General features: G+C 42.1%; 2 protein-coding genes across 6 annotated transcripts in view; one reads left to right on the top strand and one right to left on the bottom strand.

Moving 5' to 3' along the window:
* Positions 1–6,038, top strand: part of LOC101741349 (uncharacterized) — a 16,232-nt gene extending 10,194 nt beyond the window's left edge. For 3 of the 4 annotated variants that reach the window (XM_038014881.2, XM_038014882.2, XM_038014883.2), the window contains 4 exons: positions 151–332; positions 778–883; positions 2,240–2,278; positions 5,889–6,038. In XM_038014881.2, the coding sequence (XP_037870809.1) occupies positions 151–332; positions 778–883; positions 2,240–2,278; positions 5,889–5,951 (390 nt within the window). In that variant the 3' untranslated portion in view covers positions 5,952–6,038. The remainder of the gene's footprint in view (positions 1–150; positions 333–777; positions 884–2,239; positions 2,279–5,888) is intronic. The other variant, XM_062671654.1, reaches the window with a different exon arrangement.
* Positions 5,942–18,963, bottom strand: LOC101741487 (exocyst complex component 7). 2 transcript variants are annotated; one of them, XM_038014884.2, is made up of 17 exons: positions 18,739–18,963; positions 18,076–18,241; positions 17,767–17,894; positions 17,043–17,117; positions 16,585–16,702; positions 16,117–16,328; positions 15,715–15,782; positions 14,647–14,744; positions 14,028–14,221; positions 13,500–13,667; positions 12,688–12,826; positions 12,108–12,203; positions 10,820–10,926; positions 9,230–9,336; positions 7,610–7,706; positions 7,073–7,267; positions 5,942–6,884 (listed from the first exon to the last, which is right to left on the bottom strand). In XM_038014884.2, the coding sequence occupies exons 1-17, from the start codon at positions 18,784–18,786 to the stop codon at positions 6,843–6,845; spliced, it is 2,058 nt and encodes a 685-aa protein (XP_037870812.2). In that variant the 5' UTR covers positions 18,787–18,963; the 3' UTR covers positions 5,942–6,842. The 2 variants fall into 2 exon arrangements, with proteins under 2 accessions (XP_037870812.2, XP_037870813.2); XM_038014885.2 differs by having other exon boundaries at positions 7,610–7,703; positions 18,739–18,953.

Below are 18,963 nucleotides of genomic sequence, written 5' to 3'. Positions count from 1 at the left end.
ACAACGGCTGCCCCACCCTTCAAACCGCAACGCATTACTGCTTCATGACAGAAATAAGCAGGGCGGTGGTACCTACCCGTGCGGACTCACAAGAGGTCCTACCACCGGTAGACATATTTGAGCTAGTAACCCAACTTTTGGTTGTCGCAGCCGGAGCACGGTCGCAACGCGCTGCTGCTGGCGGCGGGCGCGGGCGGGGGCGGCGGCGGGGCGTTGGGGCGGGGGGCGCGGCTGGAGCTGCAGTTCGACTGCGCGCAGCTCGCGGAGCAGGACGAGGCCGGCGTCGCCAGGACCCCGCCCACTCTAGCGCCCATACTGCTGCCCTACCACAAGTGACTATCTCTCTACGCAATCTATGATATCATTTAATCGTCATTTCCAAATCTATACTCTATACTAATATATAAATCTGCAGTGGTTTTTACTGATGTTCCGTTATAACTACTGAACCATGCATCCGATTGACTTGAAACTTGGTATCCGTGTAGAAAATACATGTACTTAATGGATAGACTAATAGTTATATGAGTGTTGAACTCCCTACATCAGTTGCGGGAGCGTTAATGATGACAATCTTTGTGGGGGTGAGAAATAATAATATTCATTTTAACTGCCTAGCGAAGCGGACGTGTACAGCTAGTATATAATAATATTGTAAAAGACAATGTAAACGCACTACTGCGTATACATCATTCGAAGTACATATCCGTGTGGCAATCGACTGCTGGCGAGGTAGTCGGCTGCGGGTGTGTGCTAGTGTGGCCCCCCACGTTGCAGGTACCGCAAGATCCTGCCGTGCGCCTTCACGCCCTTCCAGAACCAAGTAGCCCGGGAACCGCGCAAGCCCGTCGCCAGACAGAAGACTCCGCCCCAAGCCATCCAGGTTGCAATCTAATTTGAACCTTACCACAATTAGATTTAAGCTCAATTTAGTTTTTTATGTTCAATTCAATAGCTTCTCTAGAAGTTTTTTTATGGAACGTAGAAACTGAATAATGTGTTTTTATGAATATTTTCGGTGTTACTATACTAGTGATTTACGACGCTTGTGCGACTGTGAAGTGCCGCTAAAACAAGGCGGGTGAAGCCGCGAACTAAACTTATATCAGAAGTGGGAATCACGCGGTCAGAAACAACAAAAACATTGCGACATACTATTTAACCCTTTAATTCGAATATAAAACTAGTTTGTCTCAATACTGCCTACTACCTAACTAAGGATGGCGAGTGAAATTTAATTTTAGTACAAAAACTATAGTAATAATTTCCGATGCGGCTAAAATCACACTCATATTCTAGTGATACTTCATCAAATCAATAGCATTTAAGATTGGACAAGTATCACTTTTTTCACGTGACAATGATTGGCACGCGTTATTAAATTATTTACATCCCTAGTTGCTACGGAGCATTTATCGCCCCGACTCGAAATTGATACTCTCGCGTTATTCGTTAAACAATGTTTATTTTTTTGACGTTTCGAATTAATGGGTTAATTAATTAGAATAATTGAATACAGTCTGCAAATGAACCCCATAGGTCGCCTTACAGCAAGTGAGATCCGTAACTCAACTAGACTAGTCTGTGGGATTATGTTTTTTTTTTTAATAACAAAATATTTACCGGCCTGGATTCTAATCCTTTAAGCCAATGTGATTTGTTTTGTATTGCCGATATCTATGGGTAGCGCTCTCGATCGTGTCCTACATCGTTCAGCAAAGGTAATTCAGATATAAATTATCAACGATATCACTGTCACACTCGCACTTTATATTCTATGTGCGAGTTAAAAAAGGACAGATCTATTGAAGTTTTTATTTAATCGTATTACATATTGAATTACACGACTAAGGCTGAAAACGGAGACCTCGATCGTTCAATAATCCGTTTAAAACAATTATTCAATATTAACGAATTTGATTTTTATCATCGAAAATAAAATATTTCTATTTATTAAAGAAAACAAGATAGATATGTAATTAGAAAATGCTTCACGACATTTTACCAGGCAGATGTGACGGCTTATCATTTTCTGGCAGCTACCGATATATAAGTAAACAGCCCACAATTTACCTTCATTCTTTTCCGTTTTACAATTGAATTGTTTCTGTATTGCCAACCGTACCTCGAACTCGCTACGAACGTGTATTTCAATATGTAATAACAACAATAAAACTAAAGAGAATGTGTCCTGAATGTTTGTTTTGTAACTGGACTATGGTGTTGTTCTTGTTGCTAGTTGCACGGGGCATCGGAGGAGGGCGCAGCTACTCGTAAGGTACCACCCCGACCCTCGTAACGAAGGGAGAGTTTTTATTAAGAAAAATATATGGTGATATTTACACAATCGTTTTGGTCGTTAAAAAATCACAGTTCAAAGTATTAGTTCGAACAAGAGCTCTGCTGGACTTAAATAAGGATCAATCGTAAAACTGCTTGTAATGTATCCGGTGACGTCACAGGAATATCTCGCGTACGGTCTGCACGAACATCAGTTTAATTGCTTGTATACGATTGTCGTTTCTTTTTCGTTAATGATTAATTTAAAAATAATTGCTCTTGTTGAACCTAATGCTTAAATTGTGTTAAAGTATTTATCGAAAAAGTCACAAAGATTTAATTGAAAATCGTTTGGCAAATTGTATCTTCATGCTATTAAGTATTACTAGTATAAGAATTTTAAAAATCTAATTTATCGTTTGAATCCCTTCTGACAATGCTCGACAGCTCTACTGCCAGTGTCAAAACAATATTCTTTTTTAGACTAATAAATTTACACGCGAGTGTAGTAACCGTACCCGAGAATAAAGATAGCTAATAATGGTGATTGCTGACAGGACACTGAGAAATTGTGATCTAAACTTTTAACATCGCCCGCAATGAAACGCAATTCCATAGCGCGGGGTCAACGCCCTCTCGATCAACTGACTGCAACTAGCCAATATGGCGTCCGTTGTTGTTAGAACGGTAGTAACTTAGAACGATCGGATTACAATCTATATACTGACTTATTTTAATAGTATGAAGATACAAATTTGAATTTTCCATAATTTTTTCTCTTACGCCTTGTAAGAAATGAACACATCAGAAGTGGGAATTTTTTAATATTAAAAACTAATAATTATAAGTTAGATTTATAAGAGATGTTGCGAGCCCGCACGGGTTGGTATCACGGTCCTGCTAGTTCTTACAGCAACAGTACTAATTTGATAGTTGAATATATTTATGTAAAGGAATCAATCAATCTTTGAATCAAACAGAAAAAGTCTTTGAAAGGCTTTTTAAAGGTCGCCCAGATTCCCCACAGACCAATGGGAATTAAACAATAGACAAAGAAACGCGGTGGATGTCGCTTTGTTACAGGGAACTTACGACACTCGGCTGAACATTATGTATTACGTGTGACGTCAATTGGGGCCTAAATAAACAACAAACCAACCATAGATTATTTTTAAACAATTAAACACATGAGTTGGATTGGCGTGCAAGTTATAACGTTAAAAATGATTAGAGATAAAGATTAGTGACTTAAAATTTAAATTACTGGATTTTTTTTATTTAATGTTAATGGTTAGTTTACTGTTGGTAAGACGTCTTGTGAGTCCGCACTGGTAGGTACCACCACCCGGCCTATTTCTGAGTTTCTCATCGGATCTTCTCAATGGGTCACGTTTCCGATCCGGTGGTAGATTCTGCGAAGCACTGCTTTTGCTAGGGGCAGTGTTAGCAACACTCCCGGTTTGAGCCCCGTGTTAAGGAGAAGCTGAAATAGCCTCTCAAGGCTATCAGTATAGGTAGGAAGAAAAAAAAACTGCACGTCTTCCATCGGCAGACAATGTGTTGTTTCCACGTTTCCATTGAGGTCTAGCCTCATTATTTCTAAAATAGTATTTAATTTAAAATATACACCATGATACCATTACGCATAATTAATTTTCAATGCCTTATACGATTGATACAATAAGTATTGTTTTAAAACATTTTTTTTTATTTGTGTAAATGTATGTTTATTTATATTTAAATTAACATTAACTTTAATTTAACTTGATTATCATAGCATGATATTGTTTAGTGAAGTAGGTAAATGTTTTTTGATATCGAATCCTTGATTCTGATTTTTACAAAAATCTAACCGAGACGAATCTATACGTAAATATTTTTGGCTAGACTCTGGACCTTTAGGTTAGTTTTTTTAAAGAATTATTTGAAAAGTTTCAGGCAAATACAAATAAATAAAACTGAATCGTGTTTTATAAAATCGAACTACCTACCAACTTTTTACTAAATACATTTTTATAGGAAAGTAAAAAAGGTAGTAATAAATGTCTGTTTGTTTCGGTTAATCTCCGCTATCGTTAGTCCGATTTTGAAGAGTGTAACTGGCAGATAACTGATATTATAAGAAGTAACTTAGGCTGTTATTTAAAAAAAAAAGGAGGGTACCGCGTAAAAGAACAAATTGTCAAATTGTAATCAAATTGTAAATTGTCTATATTCAGACAAAACTGTACCTAAGCGAGGACGAGCTTAACTAGTTCGTAATTATATTAAAACCAATTATATGTTCATTTTGCATCGTTGAAGTCCTACGTACCTGAACTTTCACTTGAAATTCTGAAGTCTAATGAAGACCGGTATTTTAATGCATTCTTCGCGGCCGTGCAAATGGGTTTAGTCAGTTAAGGTAGTTCAAAAAAGTAGACATTAAAATATATATGTAGCATATGTAATATTAATATGTAACATAGCAATATAATGCATACAGTAAACATTATTAAAATTCCTAATGGACAAGTAATTTCAATAGTTTGCTTGACTTTCATTGCTTCTACTAACTTTCGTTATCCATACTAACATCTTCAAGTGAATCACGACTAAGTACCCTCTGTAATAAGACGGCCGTGTTATGTAAATGCATATCGAGGGGTGAAAGGCTAATTGGTTAAGCGACATTTTACTTAATACGCGACATTTATCTCTGTAATGAAAGGTGCGTTTTATTCGGTATTATTAGCATTAACAGTTCGATGTTATTAATTGAAACTCAACTAAGCTAACTCCAATCAAATAGCTGAAGAAGTATTTTTGATTCTTACGCGTTGGGGTTCGAGATAAATAAAAACTCTACCGACGTACAAATTAAAAATCTATTTAACACTTAGATCACTCACAGAACACTTTACAAGTCGTAGTTCACTTCTTCCGCTTCGCTTCAGGTGATCCGTTCGCTGTTTCGCTTCGAGTAGTTAAGATTACTAACTGCCTTCGTGTCATCTCTGCAACGCTTTCATAGTCGATACGACATCCCTAGATTTATCGAGAATATTCTGGGGAAGTCGAGTAGCTTTAATGTGTGTTTCCGCTATCTAACAATAGATGGCGTTGTACTTCTCGAGCGTTCTCGGTGTTACTAGTTCCTATGGTAATCCTTTCTGCTATTCGGCGATAGATAGCGTTACTCTTACCGACGTAACATTGTTAATTTCCTAAATTTAAACATAAAATGGCGCTCCTGTCAAGTTGCAAAAATGTCCCTTAAACCCAATAGCAATTCATCCCTCTATATGTTATATTGACAATGACGTCACAGTTAGTGTCGCATCGGAACAGATATATGGAATGAGTCGAATAGCTTCACAAGAAGACAATCCGTGCACAAGGACCTCACTATCGCCGTCTCATTTAGATGTTCATACTACAAGTATGGATTGATGCGGCATAATGGTAGCACCGTCCAGACAAGAATATACTAGGCAGCCTTAACCTGACCTATGATGTCATATGTCAACTAATCCAAGGACATTTTTTTTAAATTGACAAATATTACTTAGTTATTAACGTTTCTTATGTATATATTTCGTGAGACTTACTAAAGATCTTTGTTACAGTGGCCGAAGAAAAAAAGGAATAGGTCTCAAAGGAAAAAGAAAACGCCAAAAACTGATTATTAGTTATTTATTTCAATAAAAAAAAAATTATATAAAATTGACATGTTGAAGTGTTGTATTATAATGAATAAACGAATGATTGTTTATACACCGCTTGGTTTTCAATTATCAAAATTAAATTAACAGGTGATACAGGAAACGTAACCGTCTGCATGTATGCTCCTTAAGAATTCTAGATTCCCTCGGACTGATGAAATTTATTTTCTCTTACAATTTTGATTTCAGTTTTTATACAGTGAATATTATGATTTTTTTTATTGCCCTTGTAGGCAGACGAGCACACGGCCCACCTGATGGTGAGTGGTTTCCGTCGCCCATGGACTTCAGCAATGCCAGGGGCAGAGCCAAGCCGCTGCCTACCGCTGAAAATGTAATGATTTATCTGCAACCACGAGGAAAAACTAAGTCGATCAAGTAAATGACTTAGTTGAATGTATGCAGGTCGCGAGCGGGTGGTTGTCGAAGCTCATCGGCGTCGGCCGCCCCCTTGAGGCGTGAGGTCTGAGTCTCAACTGTTTGTGTGTAACGGCTGTCGCTCCCTTCGGATCCGAATACAGTTAGAATACGCTTAGTGCGAGTTTTTTAACTTCTCGATCACGTAAAAGTTAATTCAAATTTGTATCGTGTTGTAATCTTAATTTTTTAATTAAAATTTAATTAATTTATTGTACCTAAAATTACATTAGTTTATTAATTTAATCAAAACCACGTTTAATTAATGATTGCGTGGGCCGTCGGAATATTGGAGACACAGTTTTCAACGAATATACGAATATACCCGTCTGAGGATCTACAGCCGACACGTATAGTAAGTGATGAACAGTAATACGTGGTAATAATAATACGTAGTGTAATAGTAGTATTGATATAACATGATGGAACACATGTACAACACTAAGCAGCCTCATCGAAGTACCCGTCCAGCTGGGTGGCGATCTGGAATACAACAGTAAGTTATCAACAGATGTCGCTGCACGTAAATTCAACAATTCCTGAATCGCGGTGACGAGATGTTACAGAAATAGGCCGGGTGGTGCTACCTACCCGCACGGACCCACAATAGGTCCTACCACCAGTAAATATTTGAGTCCCCGGCCCGAAAAAAAAAATAGGAGGTGACGTACCTGCAGCGGCGTGTACTTGACGTACTTGTCGGGGTTCTTGGAGAAGGGCAGCGCGGCGGCGGCGTCGTAGAAGGCCGTGTAGGGCGGCAGCAGCGCCTGCTTGTTGTCGCGCTTCAGGGCCTCCCGCAGCTCGGCGTCGGGCACGCTGTACCCGCGCTGCAGCCGCGTGCACTCCTCCCACTCGCGGTTGAAACACTGCTCGTAGACAATATAGATAAGCTATTCAAACGCTCAACAAACATGTTTACGGGCGTCGGCCACTAGATAGCTTCGCTTCGATTACTGATGGTAGGATCTCTTGTGAGTCCGCACGGGTAGGTACCACCACCCTGCCTATTTCTGTCGTGAAGCAGTAATGCGTTTCGGTTTGAAGGGTGGGGCCGCCTTTGGAACTATACTGAGATCTTAGAACTTATATCTCAAGGTGGGTGGCGCATTTATGTTGTAGATGTCCATGAGCTCCAGTAACCATTTAACACCGGGTGGGCTGTGAGCTCGTCCACCATCTAAGCAAAAAAAAACCTCAGAGCTACTTACCGAAAATTTGTCTTTGAGCATTTGCCGGTCCCTGTCCCTGAGTTTGGCGGGGAGGGGCTCGTCCAGCTGCACGTAGGACAGCAACTTGTTCCAGCTGCTGGCCAACACGCATTGTTCGAGAGAGACCGCCTTTTTTTTTCTACCTGAGCTGAGAGCCTTGAGAGACTATATCAGCGTAGCCTTAACTAGTAGGTGAGCTCACGGAGTTCAAACCTGATGGCATTGCTAACACGAGCCTTAACAAGAGCCGTACTCCACAGAACCTACCACCGGTTCGCGGAAACGCGACCCTCTGAGAAGATCTTGCGAGAAACTCAGTGGGCTGTGACTGTGGGTTAATTTACTCGTCGAGCCCTTCGTCGCAAGCGACGGGTTCGACGAGAACTATGACCGGGAGACCACCTCCGACTCCTTCATAGCTCAACAACGGACGCGTGATAGGACAACCGCATCATGTCTATAGGCGAGTGGGTGACATTCCCTTTCTTGTGTCTATGGCCACCATGACCTTGGCCCGTCTACAGTGTCTACTGGAGGTATATCCTTTTCTATCCTAATATTAGAATAGTTAACTGACTTTTTGGCGGGAACGCAAGGAGTGAAGTTGTGTGATTTATTTTGTCTATTTAGTGTTTCTTCGGGTATAAATGTGTAATAACGGTGGTTTATTAACTGTTTAATATCTGTGAAAGTGCACAAATGTGGGAAAATGAAACAAAGCCGCCGGACGAAACTTCTCGGGTTCCTCCAAAAAGTCCACTGAAAAAATCTCAGTAAATGACCACTATTTTACTGAGATGGTATTTCATCTCGTTTCATTTAATTTAATCTCATTTGATTAATGTCTCAAATTAATCATCTTCATTTCATTTCATTTCACTTCATATTATCATTTTTCATAAAAATAAGAATGTAAATGAAAATAAGAAATGACTTAAAGGTCTTAGTTACCAGGTCATAAAATCCCATAAAAAAAAGAATAGTTAACTTGTTAAATAGTTGACTGGAAGAACTAATTGCAAGAAAGCTCCTTGCGTTTATGTCAGCCTGGTAATTCCAATGATGTATAAAGGCGTTACTTCATTCTATTTACACGAGCAGACAGGTCATCCGACAATAAGCAAGTGATCTTAGGGCCAAAGAAGCGTGCACTTTTAATGGCAAGTGGGACTATGACCTCAAAGTAATTGTACTTTGAGACATGAGGTCGAAGTTTCTAGTATGACTTACAACAGAAACAGAACTATAGTACTCTTAGTTCGCTAGACTGTGATCGTACGAAAGCTGACAGTGTCAGTGGGCTGTCGATACACGGCTTTTACTAGGTTAAATTATCGTCTTTTTACCGAAGATTGTTGTAGATATCATTTTCTTTTATTCCACTTCCGTGAAGACGGAAAGTATAGCTCTCTCTTTCTCTACCTCATATTTCTCTAATATCAATTTTCGTCTACTTATCGACACCATCCTTTGGCATGTCTACCACGAAGCCATCCTACGTATCGACCTGAGGGGTCATACAAGCTCGCGACTCAAACGGGGCCGTTTACAGCGCGATAACGAATATTAGGAATGATTGGCTAGGGTGAGGTTATCGTGTCCCTGGGCCGCGGCGGGTACCTCTGCAGGTAGGCGCTCTTGTGCTCCTGCAGCATATCCCGGTAGTTGGCCTCGCAGTCCGGCTCCGCCAGGCACAGGATCTCCAGCAGCCCGGTGCGCTGCAAGCCCTGTGAGGACAACTGTGTGCTTAGTGCAAGTTTTTTAACGTTCTCGATAGCGTAAAAGTTAACCCAATTTTGTATGCAGTTGGAACAGCGCCCCTAGCGGCAAACGTAGGCAAACGATCCCATTCCAGCACACTGGTCGTTAGACTCTATCACAATTAACACTATTGTACTAGTAAGTAGTACTACTTACGAAAACAGACCTAAAACCTGTTTAGGGGATGTACTATTTTTTATTGCTTAGGTGAATGGACGAGCTCACGGCCGACCTGGTGTTAAGCGGTTATCGGAGCCCATAGATGTGACACCCACTATGAGATATGAGTTCTAAGGTCTCAGTATAGTTACAACGGCTGCCCCAACCTTCAAACCGAACCGTATTACTGCTTTACGGCAGAAATAGGTAGGGTGGTGGTACCTACCCGTGCGGACTCACAAGAGGTTTTACCACCAGTAAAAGTATACTGAACAATGACGTCAATTTACAAATACGCAATGGAAATACAACACCATAACTCGCTTTGCGGGTAAACGCATATTCTTTTCCCTTAGTTTTATTACCAAAGAACAAGGTAAAGATCTGAACTCCAAAAACTGTCCAACGCGCCGTACCAACAATATTGAAGATGTCACTGATAATGTCGTATTGAACGGAGTCGTACCCGCTTCAGCACTCGACAATCGAAATTCTCGACTATATTCATTGCCACCTTAAGGTTTACATTCATTTTATTAAGCTATCGCATAGCTTTTATCGGGGGCTTTGAGCGCGGCGATCGAATCAAAAAATTCCGTAACGAAAATAAAACCTAACGCCCCCCACTCCGCCTACCATGTAGCTCGCGTTCACACGTTGCGCTTTTTTTTTTTTTTTTTATTGCTTAGATGGATGGACGAGCTCACAGCCCACCTGATGTTAAGTGGTTACTGGAACCCATAGACATTTACAACGTAAATGCGCCACCCACCTCGAGATATAAGTTCTAAGGTCTCAGTATAGTTACAACGGCTGCCCCACCCTTCAAACCGAAACGCATTACTGCTTCACGGCGGAAATAGGCGGGGTGGTGGTACCTACTCGTGCGGACTCCCAAGAGGTCCTACCACCAGTGATTACGCAAATTATAATTTGTGTTTGTGAATAACCGCGCGGCGTGACGTCGCATGAAAAGTCTGCCCATCTCTCTCTCGCGCGGTCTAGCTTATGAGTGTGAAGGGGACAGTTATGTTTTGCTTTTGTTAATGTTTATAAATATAGCGTGGTCTTATTTTATTATTGTTTTAATATTAAATTATTATTATCTAATTATAATTGCATAAGTTGATAAAAAATGCTATGCTTTAGCGCGGCATTTCCCGAGTGCCACACGTGTTTTTTTTTACAACAGTGTCTCGTTTACTGTGTTGCTCATTTAGAAAAAAAAAACATTTCCATAACCAAATAGTCTATAAATATAAACAATAAAAGAAGCAAAGTAGAACTGACCTGCAGCAAGTAGAGCGTGTTGTTGAGTAAGAAGATCGCCTTCAGCGCGTCCGAGTACTGCTCGCTCTTGTTGCGGAGGGCGAAGTTCAACTGCGCTAAAACTTTCCCTGACAAGTCGGAATACGGTTCAAACTTATATAATTTTATATATATATATTCTGTGCGTGTGTTTGTCACTGAACTCCTCCTAAACGGCTGGCCCGATTTTAATGAAATTTTCTGTGTATCTTCAGGTGGATTCGAGAATGGTTTACATTTACAAATCAGCCCGGCAGATGGCGCTGCAGTCGGTATCTAGGTTATTTCTCTTTCCTAGAAATAATCTATATGGCAAAACAACGTTTGCCGGGCCAGCTAGTATACAGTATTTTATTGTTAACTGAAATTGTAACGATTGTTTAGTATGATAATTAGTTTGTTTCATTATCCAAGCCGCGTCCTACTGTGTTCAATTCTGTAGGAGCTTTAACAATGCAAGATGATGTACCAGATGTACAAACACACAATGAATAATAAAGGATCAAACAATTTTTCGAGATGAATCGTTTGGGTTTGGTTAGGGAAAGAGGTAGACGTAAGAAGAAATGGATGGATTGCGTGAAAGACGATATGGGTATGAGGGGAGTGAGCGAAGAAATGGTATATGATAGAGGAGTGTGGAAGGAGAATAAATGTTGGGCCGACTAGAGGTGACTTTGAGAAATGACAACTTCAAACGAACAATTCCTCAGAAATGCTCCGAGGAATTGTTTGGGATGATGATGATTGGGATGATGGGCTTTTACCATCGCACCGCCCGCCACCGGAGTATAGTTCATCCATACTTCCTGGAGCCACTGCGTTCATCCACAGTGCGCTTCCAAAGAACTTTTTTGCCACGCACCATCCGGCTATGGAATGAGCTCCCCTCCACGGTGTTTCCCGAGCGCTATGACATGTCCTTCTTCAAACAAGGCTTGTGGAGAGTATTAGGCGATAAGCAGCAGCTTGGCTCGGCTCCTGGCATTGCTGAAATCCATGAGCGACGGTAGCCCGTCACCATCAGGTGGGCCGTGTGCTGTTTGCTCGGGCAATACAAAAAAATGATGATGCATCGTTTTGGTACATGTTGCTTTCAGATCCATTTGTCTCCCATAACGTGCGTGTGTGCGTGCGTGTGTGCGTGCGTGTATGCGTGCGTGCGTGCGTGCGTGCGTGCGTGCGTGCGTGCGTGTGTGCATGCGTGCGTGCGCGTGCCCCAGGGGCTCCTCGCAACCCCTATAGCTGTGTCGGATGTCGGAGCACTCACTCATGTAGACGGCCAGCACGGCGGCGTTGCGGTCGCGCGCGGCGGGCAGCTGGCTCACGGCGCGCTGGTACGCGGGCTCGCCCAGCAGCGCCGGCCCTGCCCCGCGCGTGCCGTTAGTACGGAGCCCTCAAGTGTACTCAAATATGACTCGACAGACTTGCAGTAACCAGCGGCCTGATTTCACCCCTGGCATTGCTGAAGTCCATGAGCGACGGTAACCACTCACATGACGTGAGCTGTGTGCTCGTTTGCCTACAAGGACAATAAAAAAAAAAACATGAGGACACACGTTCGGACTGTCGATAATGTCAGTTTCACGAATTGTATTTTGGTACTTATGTCTGTTTAGTACTGCACGAGCCACTAGGGGTGTTCTGAAGCCGTTTCCTTTTCACCGTCGCAATCTTCTTTATTAAGGATAGAGGACCCTTTACCATAGGAAACGATTCTTCGTGAAATTGCAGATACGGACGATGGTGATTATTGACAATTAGGTGCGTCTTCAGTTCATGTCCTTGACAACAATGGTTATAACAAATCAAATGTTCATTATGGGCATTTAGGGATGTGCAATAGTCACCGATCGCGTGCATGTACTGCGCGAGCGCCTGGCAGTGGGCCAGCGCGGCCAGGGCCAGCTGGTGCACCGTGCCGTCCACTGCGCCGCTCGCGCCCTCCGCCCGTATGCGCCCCACCCACTCCTCCAGCGCGCGGACCCCCTGCACACCAGACACCCGGATCACTCCACGCTCCACACGCGGACTCGGAACTCCCCGATCTCACTCATTAAGCTTTACAAATGTTTTTTTAATGATGGCCTAACGCTAGCTTTTGTGATAGTTATCAGTCGTGGACTAGGATTAGACTAATCAATTTGATTGTTTTGTTACATGGGTATGTTACAAGGCTATTTCGATAAAGCGACATGATACGGGAACCCTGTCATCGTGGTCGCCAGTAATTACATAGCCTGCGGACCGAATGATTAAGCAGTTGACGTCGCCCAAAACACGTCATCTTGGATCCTCCCAATCCACTAACGGCGCTTTTAGGTATCACAAACACCGGTCATCATTCTCGTCGAACCCTTTGCTTGTAACGAAGGGCTCGACGAGTAAATTAACCCTCAGACATAGCCCACCGAGTTTTTCACCGGATCTTCTCAGTGGGTCGCGTTTCCGATCCAGTGGTAGATTCTGCAAAGCACGGCTCTTGCTAGGGTTCGTGTTAGCAACATCGTCAGATTTGAGCCCCATGAGCTCATCTACTAGCCCAGCGACGCTGACATTGTCTCTCTAGACTATCAACTTAGGTAGGAAAAAAAAATACGAGGTATATGCTTCTAATAAAGTCGCAAAGCATGGTTAGGTGCAATGTGTTGAGGGTACTGACGTTCGTTTGACAGGTGTGCAGGATGGCGTGGAAGGGCGCCGGCGACGCCGGTGCGAGCGCCCGCTCCAGGTCCGGCTGCAGGCGCAGCAGGCGGCAGTACAGCGCCCAGCACGCCGCCGCGCCCCCTCCGCAGCGGTGCGCCGCGCGCCGGCTGCGGCCGCACACGCGCTGCACAACAAACATATCTTGTTTTTATAGCTCTAAACTACCAGATATGTATAGTGTAGTGTTTACCCAAGCCTGTTCACATTCCGTATACAATGCCACAGTATTTATAGTCTAAGACGTTGTACAGGCGACTGCATAAACCTTACCTTTCTCACATCTAAGAATTAGCTATTGGAATTGCCAATTGACTTTTGCTGCATATAGTATATGACAATGGTCTTTCGCCTATTATTTAGTAGAGTGTAAGGTCGCGTCGTCCGTCCACTGCGTTACGCTGGTCACGTCACGTCAGGCGGCGTCACGTCACCTCAAGCCGCGTCACGTTACGACAGGGCGCGTCGCACCTCGTCACGTGCGTACCTCTACGTCGGCAGCCAGCAGCGCGAAGCAGTCGGCCAGCACGGCGTTGAGCAGGGCGGGCAGCGCGGCCAGCGGCACGAGGCCGAGCAGCGCGCGTTGCTCCGCGCGGGCCAGGCGCGCCACGGCGCTGGCCACGCTGCCCGCCACCTCCGCCTCCCACTCGTCCAGGGCCTCGCTGCCGGACTCGTCTCCGTCTACACAACAATTCATCTTCATAAAGTAGATGTCTGAACCCAAAATCTTACTCTATCATAAGATTCGCTATCAAAAGTAAAATGCACACAGCACTAAATTCAATGTTTGTTACTCAATATCTTTGACATCATATGACACACTTGTGTCTCGTAAGAGAAATCTAATTCCGAGTTTAGCATATTTTCATTCTAAATCAAATGTGCGTAATTTGCAATGGCCAGCAGCAAAGCAATGAGCAAGCATCGTGGGAAACCTTGAATAGGCCTATGTCTAGCAGTGGACGTCTGTGGGTTGATGATGATGACAGACTGACCTCAATGTCAAGAGCACGAGGGATGATCTTACGGTCACTATAGCTCGAGGGGCGAGACCGATGTACCTCAGAACAGCTAAACAAAAATGATCCAAATGCGATCGAACTCACATTCAGCGATGGACTTGCGAGGCCCGATGGCCAGCCCGGTGGACTGCTCCAGGGTTTGGGAAGCTTTCATCATGATCTTGTTGGCGCGCTTCTCCAATCTACAAATGTCATGGAGCTCGTGGTGGATGCGTGGCAACCGGTCTGTACATACTGGTGGTAGAACCTCTTGTGAGTCCGCACGGGTAGGTACCACCACCCCGCCTATTTCTGCCGTGAGCAGTGATGCGTTTCGGTTTGAAGGGTGGAGCAGCCGTTGTAACTATACTAAGACCTTAGAACTTATGTCTCAAGGTGGATGGCGCATTTGCGTTGTAGATGTCTATGGGCTCCAGTAACCACTTAACACCAGGTGAGCTGTGAGTTCGTCCACCCAACTAAGCAATAAATAAAAAACTTGCAGCCGACACGCTCCCACTCACACACACGGCGCGGGCGGGGAACACGTTAAGTTACAGACCATAGACATATGATTGATTTTTTTATTGCCCTTGTAAACAGATGAGCATACGGTCTACCTGATGGTGAGTGGTTACCGTCGCTCATGGACCTCACCAATGCCAGGGGCAGAGCCAAGCGGCTGCCTGCCTATTAATCAAAATATACTACAATGTGACTCCTTCATATATGGTTTCAACATCTCCCTCAGTCTTAGCAGAATTAATTTTCGCTTACATTGGTTTATATACACACAAAGCATTGTTGATATCCCAACAGCACTGTCAATGTGTGCCACTTTGTAACCATACTAGTTCGAGGGATGAAACTGAAAATTTAATCCCCTCCCCTCCAAGGTAGCTATATCAACATCGTGTGTGTGTGCGTGTGTGTGCGCGTGTGCGTGTGCGTGTGTGTGTGTGTGCGCGTGCGCGCGTGTGTGTTTGTGTGTGTGTGTGTGTGTGTGTGTGTGTGTGTGTGTGTGCGTGTGTGTGGCTGGGTGTGTGTGTGTGGGTGTGTGTGTGGGTGTGTGTGTGTGGGTGTGTGGGTGGCTGTGTGTGGGTGTGTTTGTGTGTGCGTTTGTGTGTTTGTGCGTGCGTGTGTGTGTCTGGTTTTGTTCTTTGTTCTACTCACACTTTCTGTATTTTGCTGGTGCGTCTTTGTGACGTGCTGTCAGAACGATTTAGTAGATTTTTTGCTCTCTGTGAATAATAAATAATAAGCATTTTTCCTTGTGATTTTTATAATACAAACGTATTGTATTAACGTACATTCGTACTTAGCGTACTATAAATATACATGAGTCAGTGTGCTTAGTGCGATTTTTTTAACGTTCTCGATAACGTCAATATTAACTCAAATTGGTATGCAGTTGGAACAGCGCCCCAAGCGGCGAACGTAGACAAACATTTCAACTTCATACAAATTTGAGTTAACTTTTACGCTAACGAGAACGTTAAGAAACTCGCACTAAGCACACAGATCAGGAAACTTATCTAATACAATTGGCGGATAGGTATCAGCACAACTCCGTACCATGAGCGGTGAAGCGGCCACGGATCTCTCCCGCAGGTAGTCGCGGAAGGCAGCGAGGGCGGCCTTGGCGGCGGGGGCTCTGGCCGCCATCAGGGCTGCAACGGGAGCCCGGCCCGCTGCCGACAGCCAGCCCGCCGCAGCCCGGAGCGCCTCGCCCTGCACGCTGCACGACGACGAGCTGCCGCCCACGCTCACACTCTCCACACTAGAATCTACAGCGACCACCCACCGACCAGACCAAGCAATGTACTTTATGTTAAGAAACTATATTTCTTTATAGTACACTAGCAATAGCTAAACTATATTTCTTTATAATACAAAGCCTGTCCCACCCTTCAAGCCAGAATGCATTACTGCTTGCCAGTAGAAATAGGCAGAGTGGTGGTACCTACCAGTGTGGTTTCACCAGACGCCCACACGGGCAGGAGGGCAAAACGCACTACATCATATTACAAATCATCAAAGTACCTTCTTCCAATGCAATCATATCCATAATCGCTGTGGGCGAAAGAGGTCTCGTGTTACGATTCAATAGCTCTTCAAAGGCACTTTCCAGTTTTGATACTCCCGTGTTGTAGAGTTGATTCTGATATTAAAAACGTAATAGTTTGATAAACTGACTGATAAATCTTTAATAGACATACATTTTTAAAGTTAATGTAGTTTATTAAATATTCCAGTAAATATTTCCTTGAAATGCTATAAGGCATGTTCCATTATTTTTGCATTACAAACAAAACAGAATACTGCGGGGCACACAGAGTATGTAACTTAATTACACTGATCACACTAGCACAATACAGCCATTAAAAAAGTTTTGCACTTAGTTAATAAACTAAACCAAAACAGCATCTGTTTCACTGCTATCCGGAGTATTGTTGTAACTTTTGTGAACGAATATATATAAATAAATACAAATAACTCACTATATTCTCTAGCTCAACACTCTGTGGATTATTCTTATTGAAGTACGTCTGAGCATCAGCCAGCTTATCCAAAGCCTAAAATATAAAAACATAAGCAATAATGACAATAATACATATACTATTCTATCCTGGCTCACATAACTATTGTCATGTGGCATATTGATTAAACTATTATTGTTTCGATATGTTAGTACACTGTTAGGTAGCGAAAAGCTTAAATTAACCTTAAGAAATTTCAATGTTCAGCTGGGTTTGTGGCCTGGTGTAGAAATCAGTCACTCTTACACTATAGCATGTAATGTCAGAAGATTCCTCACTCTGGAGTCTTAACCACCAGTGGCTTGTGGCTTAATATAGCTTTTAATTGTAGACACAAGTAACGGCAGCAATCAAAATTTTGTATAGTATTTGTTATAAATGCGATTTTAATCTTTTGTTTAAATAACTATTATATATTTAAATTAACATTTTACTAAATGTATTATTATAATTAATAATAACGAATACAGTATTAAATTTGTCATAATACTCATAATATAATTTAAACTGTTTTTTTTTTATCAGGCTACAGATGTCGTGAGCTATACTTAGGCGTCCATCAAGAATCATTACAATGACTGGCCCTGCAGTGCCCACTTCTAATGGATTTTCTCAACCTTCAACAGTCTAAGCGCTGGGAGGCCCAGTTTCTGAGGGTTTACCAAAAATCAATCTTTGACCATACCTCCAAGTAAATGTTGAGTGTCTCTGTAGTTGTTGTATGTGGACCTGCTTGTATTAAATCAGCCAATTCCCTCGATACCATGTAATAATTGATTACATGGTCTAAAGCTTTTGCCGTTCGCTCCATATCTAAAAATATTTATTGTTTTATTTCTGTCTAAGCTTTTAACAAGATTACTAGAATTCAATATCAACTGCATGTTTACAGCTCACTTTAATGAATCATATGGTAGTACACCAGGTGCTCTAAATATGAGTAATAATATTTTGTAATGTGGTAGACCAGGAGGGTTTATTTAACATTACTTACTTTGATGTACAAGTTGTAATCTTGCAGTGTCTCCATATAAGGGCAACACAGCTGTCTCAAGTTGTTGGAGCCTTTGCTCACATGCGCCGAGCACATTACATACATCATTCGCCAGTGTCGTACTCCGGTTTGCGGCCGACTTCAGCTCTTGTATATTCATGATCTCCTTAAAACACAAATATTAAAAATGAAAATAAAATAAATATTTTTTTTCTTTCATTTTCAATTTCATTGTTTTGTTTAACAATTTATTTTATTATTATTTACTGCAATAGAATTGAAAAGTTGTTTTATTGTGCGCTACTATGATTACCCATGAAACAAACTTTCAATTTGTAGACTTGTATATAGTGTGAAGAAATACACAGTGATACAAACCTAATCTCCAAACTGTAGTTTATCATAAAGTAGCACATGATATTGCACAGCCATGACTAAACAGTGCCAAAACTAAAATAAAATTAGTCAGTAACTCAATAGAGTCACTATTAAGAGGGGCGTTTTCATTGCACTGTATTTTATATCCTTCAAATTATTTTATTATAATCTAGTCTTAAGTATAATACATAGTCGAATAAAATTTCATTTGGCAGTTTTTATAAATATTTTATTTAACAATGAAAAATTTCTATAATCTATTCAAATCCAAGTAGCTTTATGTACCTTTCGTAACTTCATTTCTATTTCGAACTTCTTCTCAACAGCGTACATTTTGAATGTAACTGAATGCACCGTAAAATGAAGTAGTTGAATTGATTTTATATCTTTAAGCTGCGCTTACACATAACATTCCACATCTCAATTCAGCTGACGATCAAAACTATTCAAAACAAATCATCTGCAACTGTCTCTAATATATTAAGTGTATAATCTATGTGCAACTGCATT

This window comes from Bombyx mori, chromosome 13 (genome assembly GCF_030269925.1).
Source record: "Bombyx mori chromosome 13, ASM3026992v2".
NCBI lineage: Eukaryota > Metazoa > Arthropoda > Insecta > Lepidoptera > Bombycidae > Bombyx > Bombyx mori.
The sequence above is the reverse complement of the archived record's forward strand: the minus strand, read 5'-3'. Positions and strand labels throughout refer to the sequence as shown.

Coding starts and splice junctions, on each gene's coding strand:
- LOC101741487 (XM_038014884.2), bottom strand. CDS start 18,786: ATGTACGCTGTTGAGAAGAAGTTCGAAATAGAAATGAAGTTACGAAAG. Junction 17,895..18,075: donor ATTACAACTTGTACATCAAA/GTAAGTAATGTT, acceptor AAATATTTTTAG/ATATGGAGCGAACGGCAAAA. Junction 13,668..14,027: donor TGCTGGCTGCCGACGTAGAG/GTACGCACGTGA, acceptor TTTGTTGTGCAG/CGCGTGTGCGGCCGCAGCCG.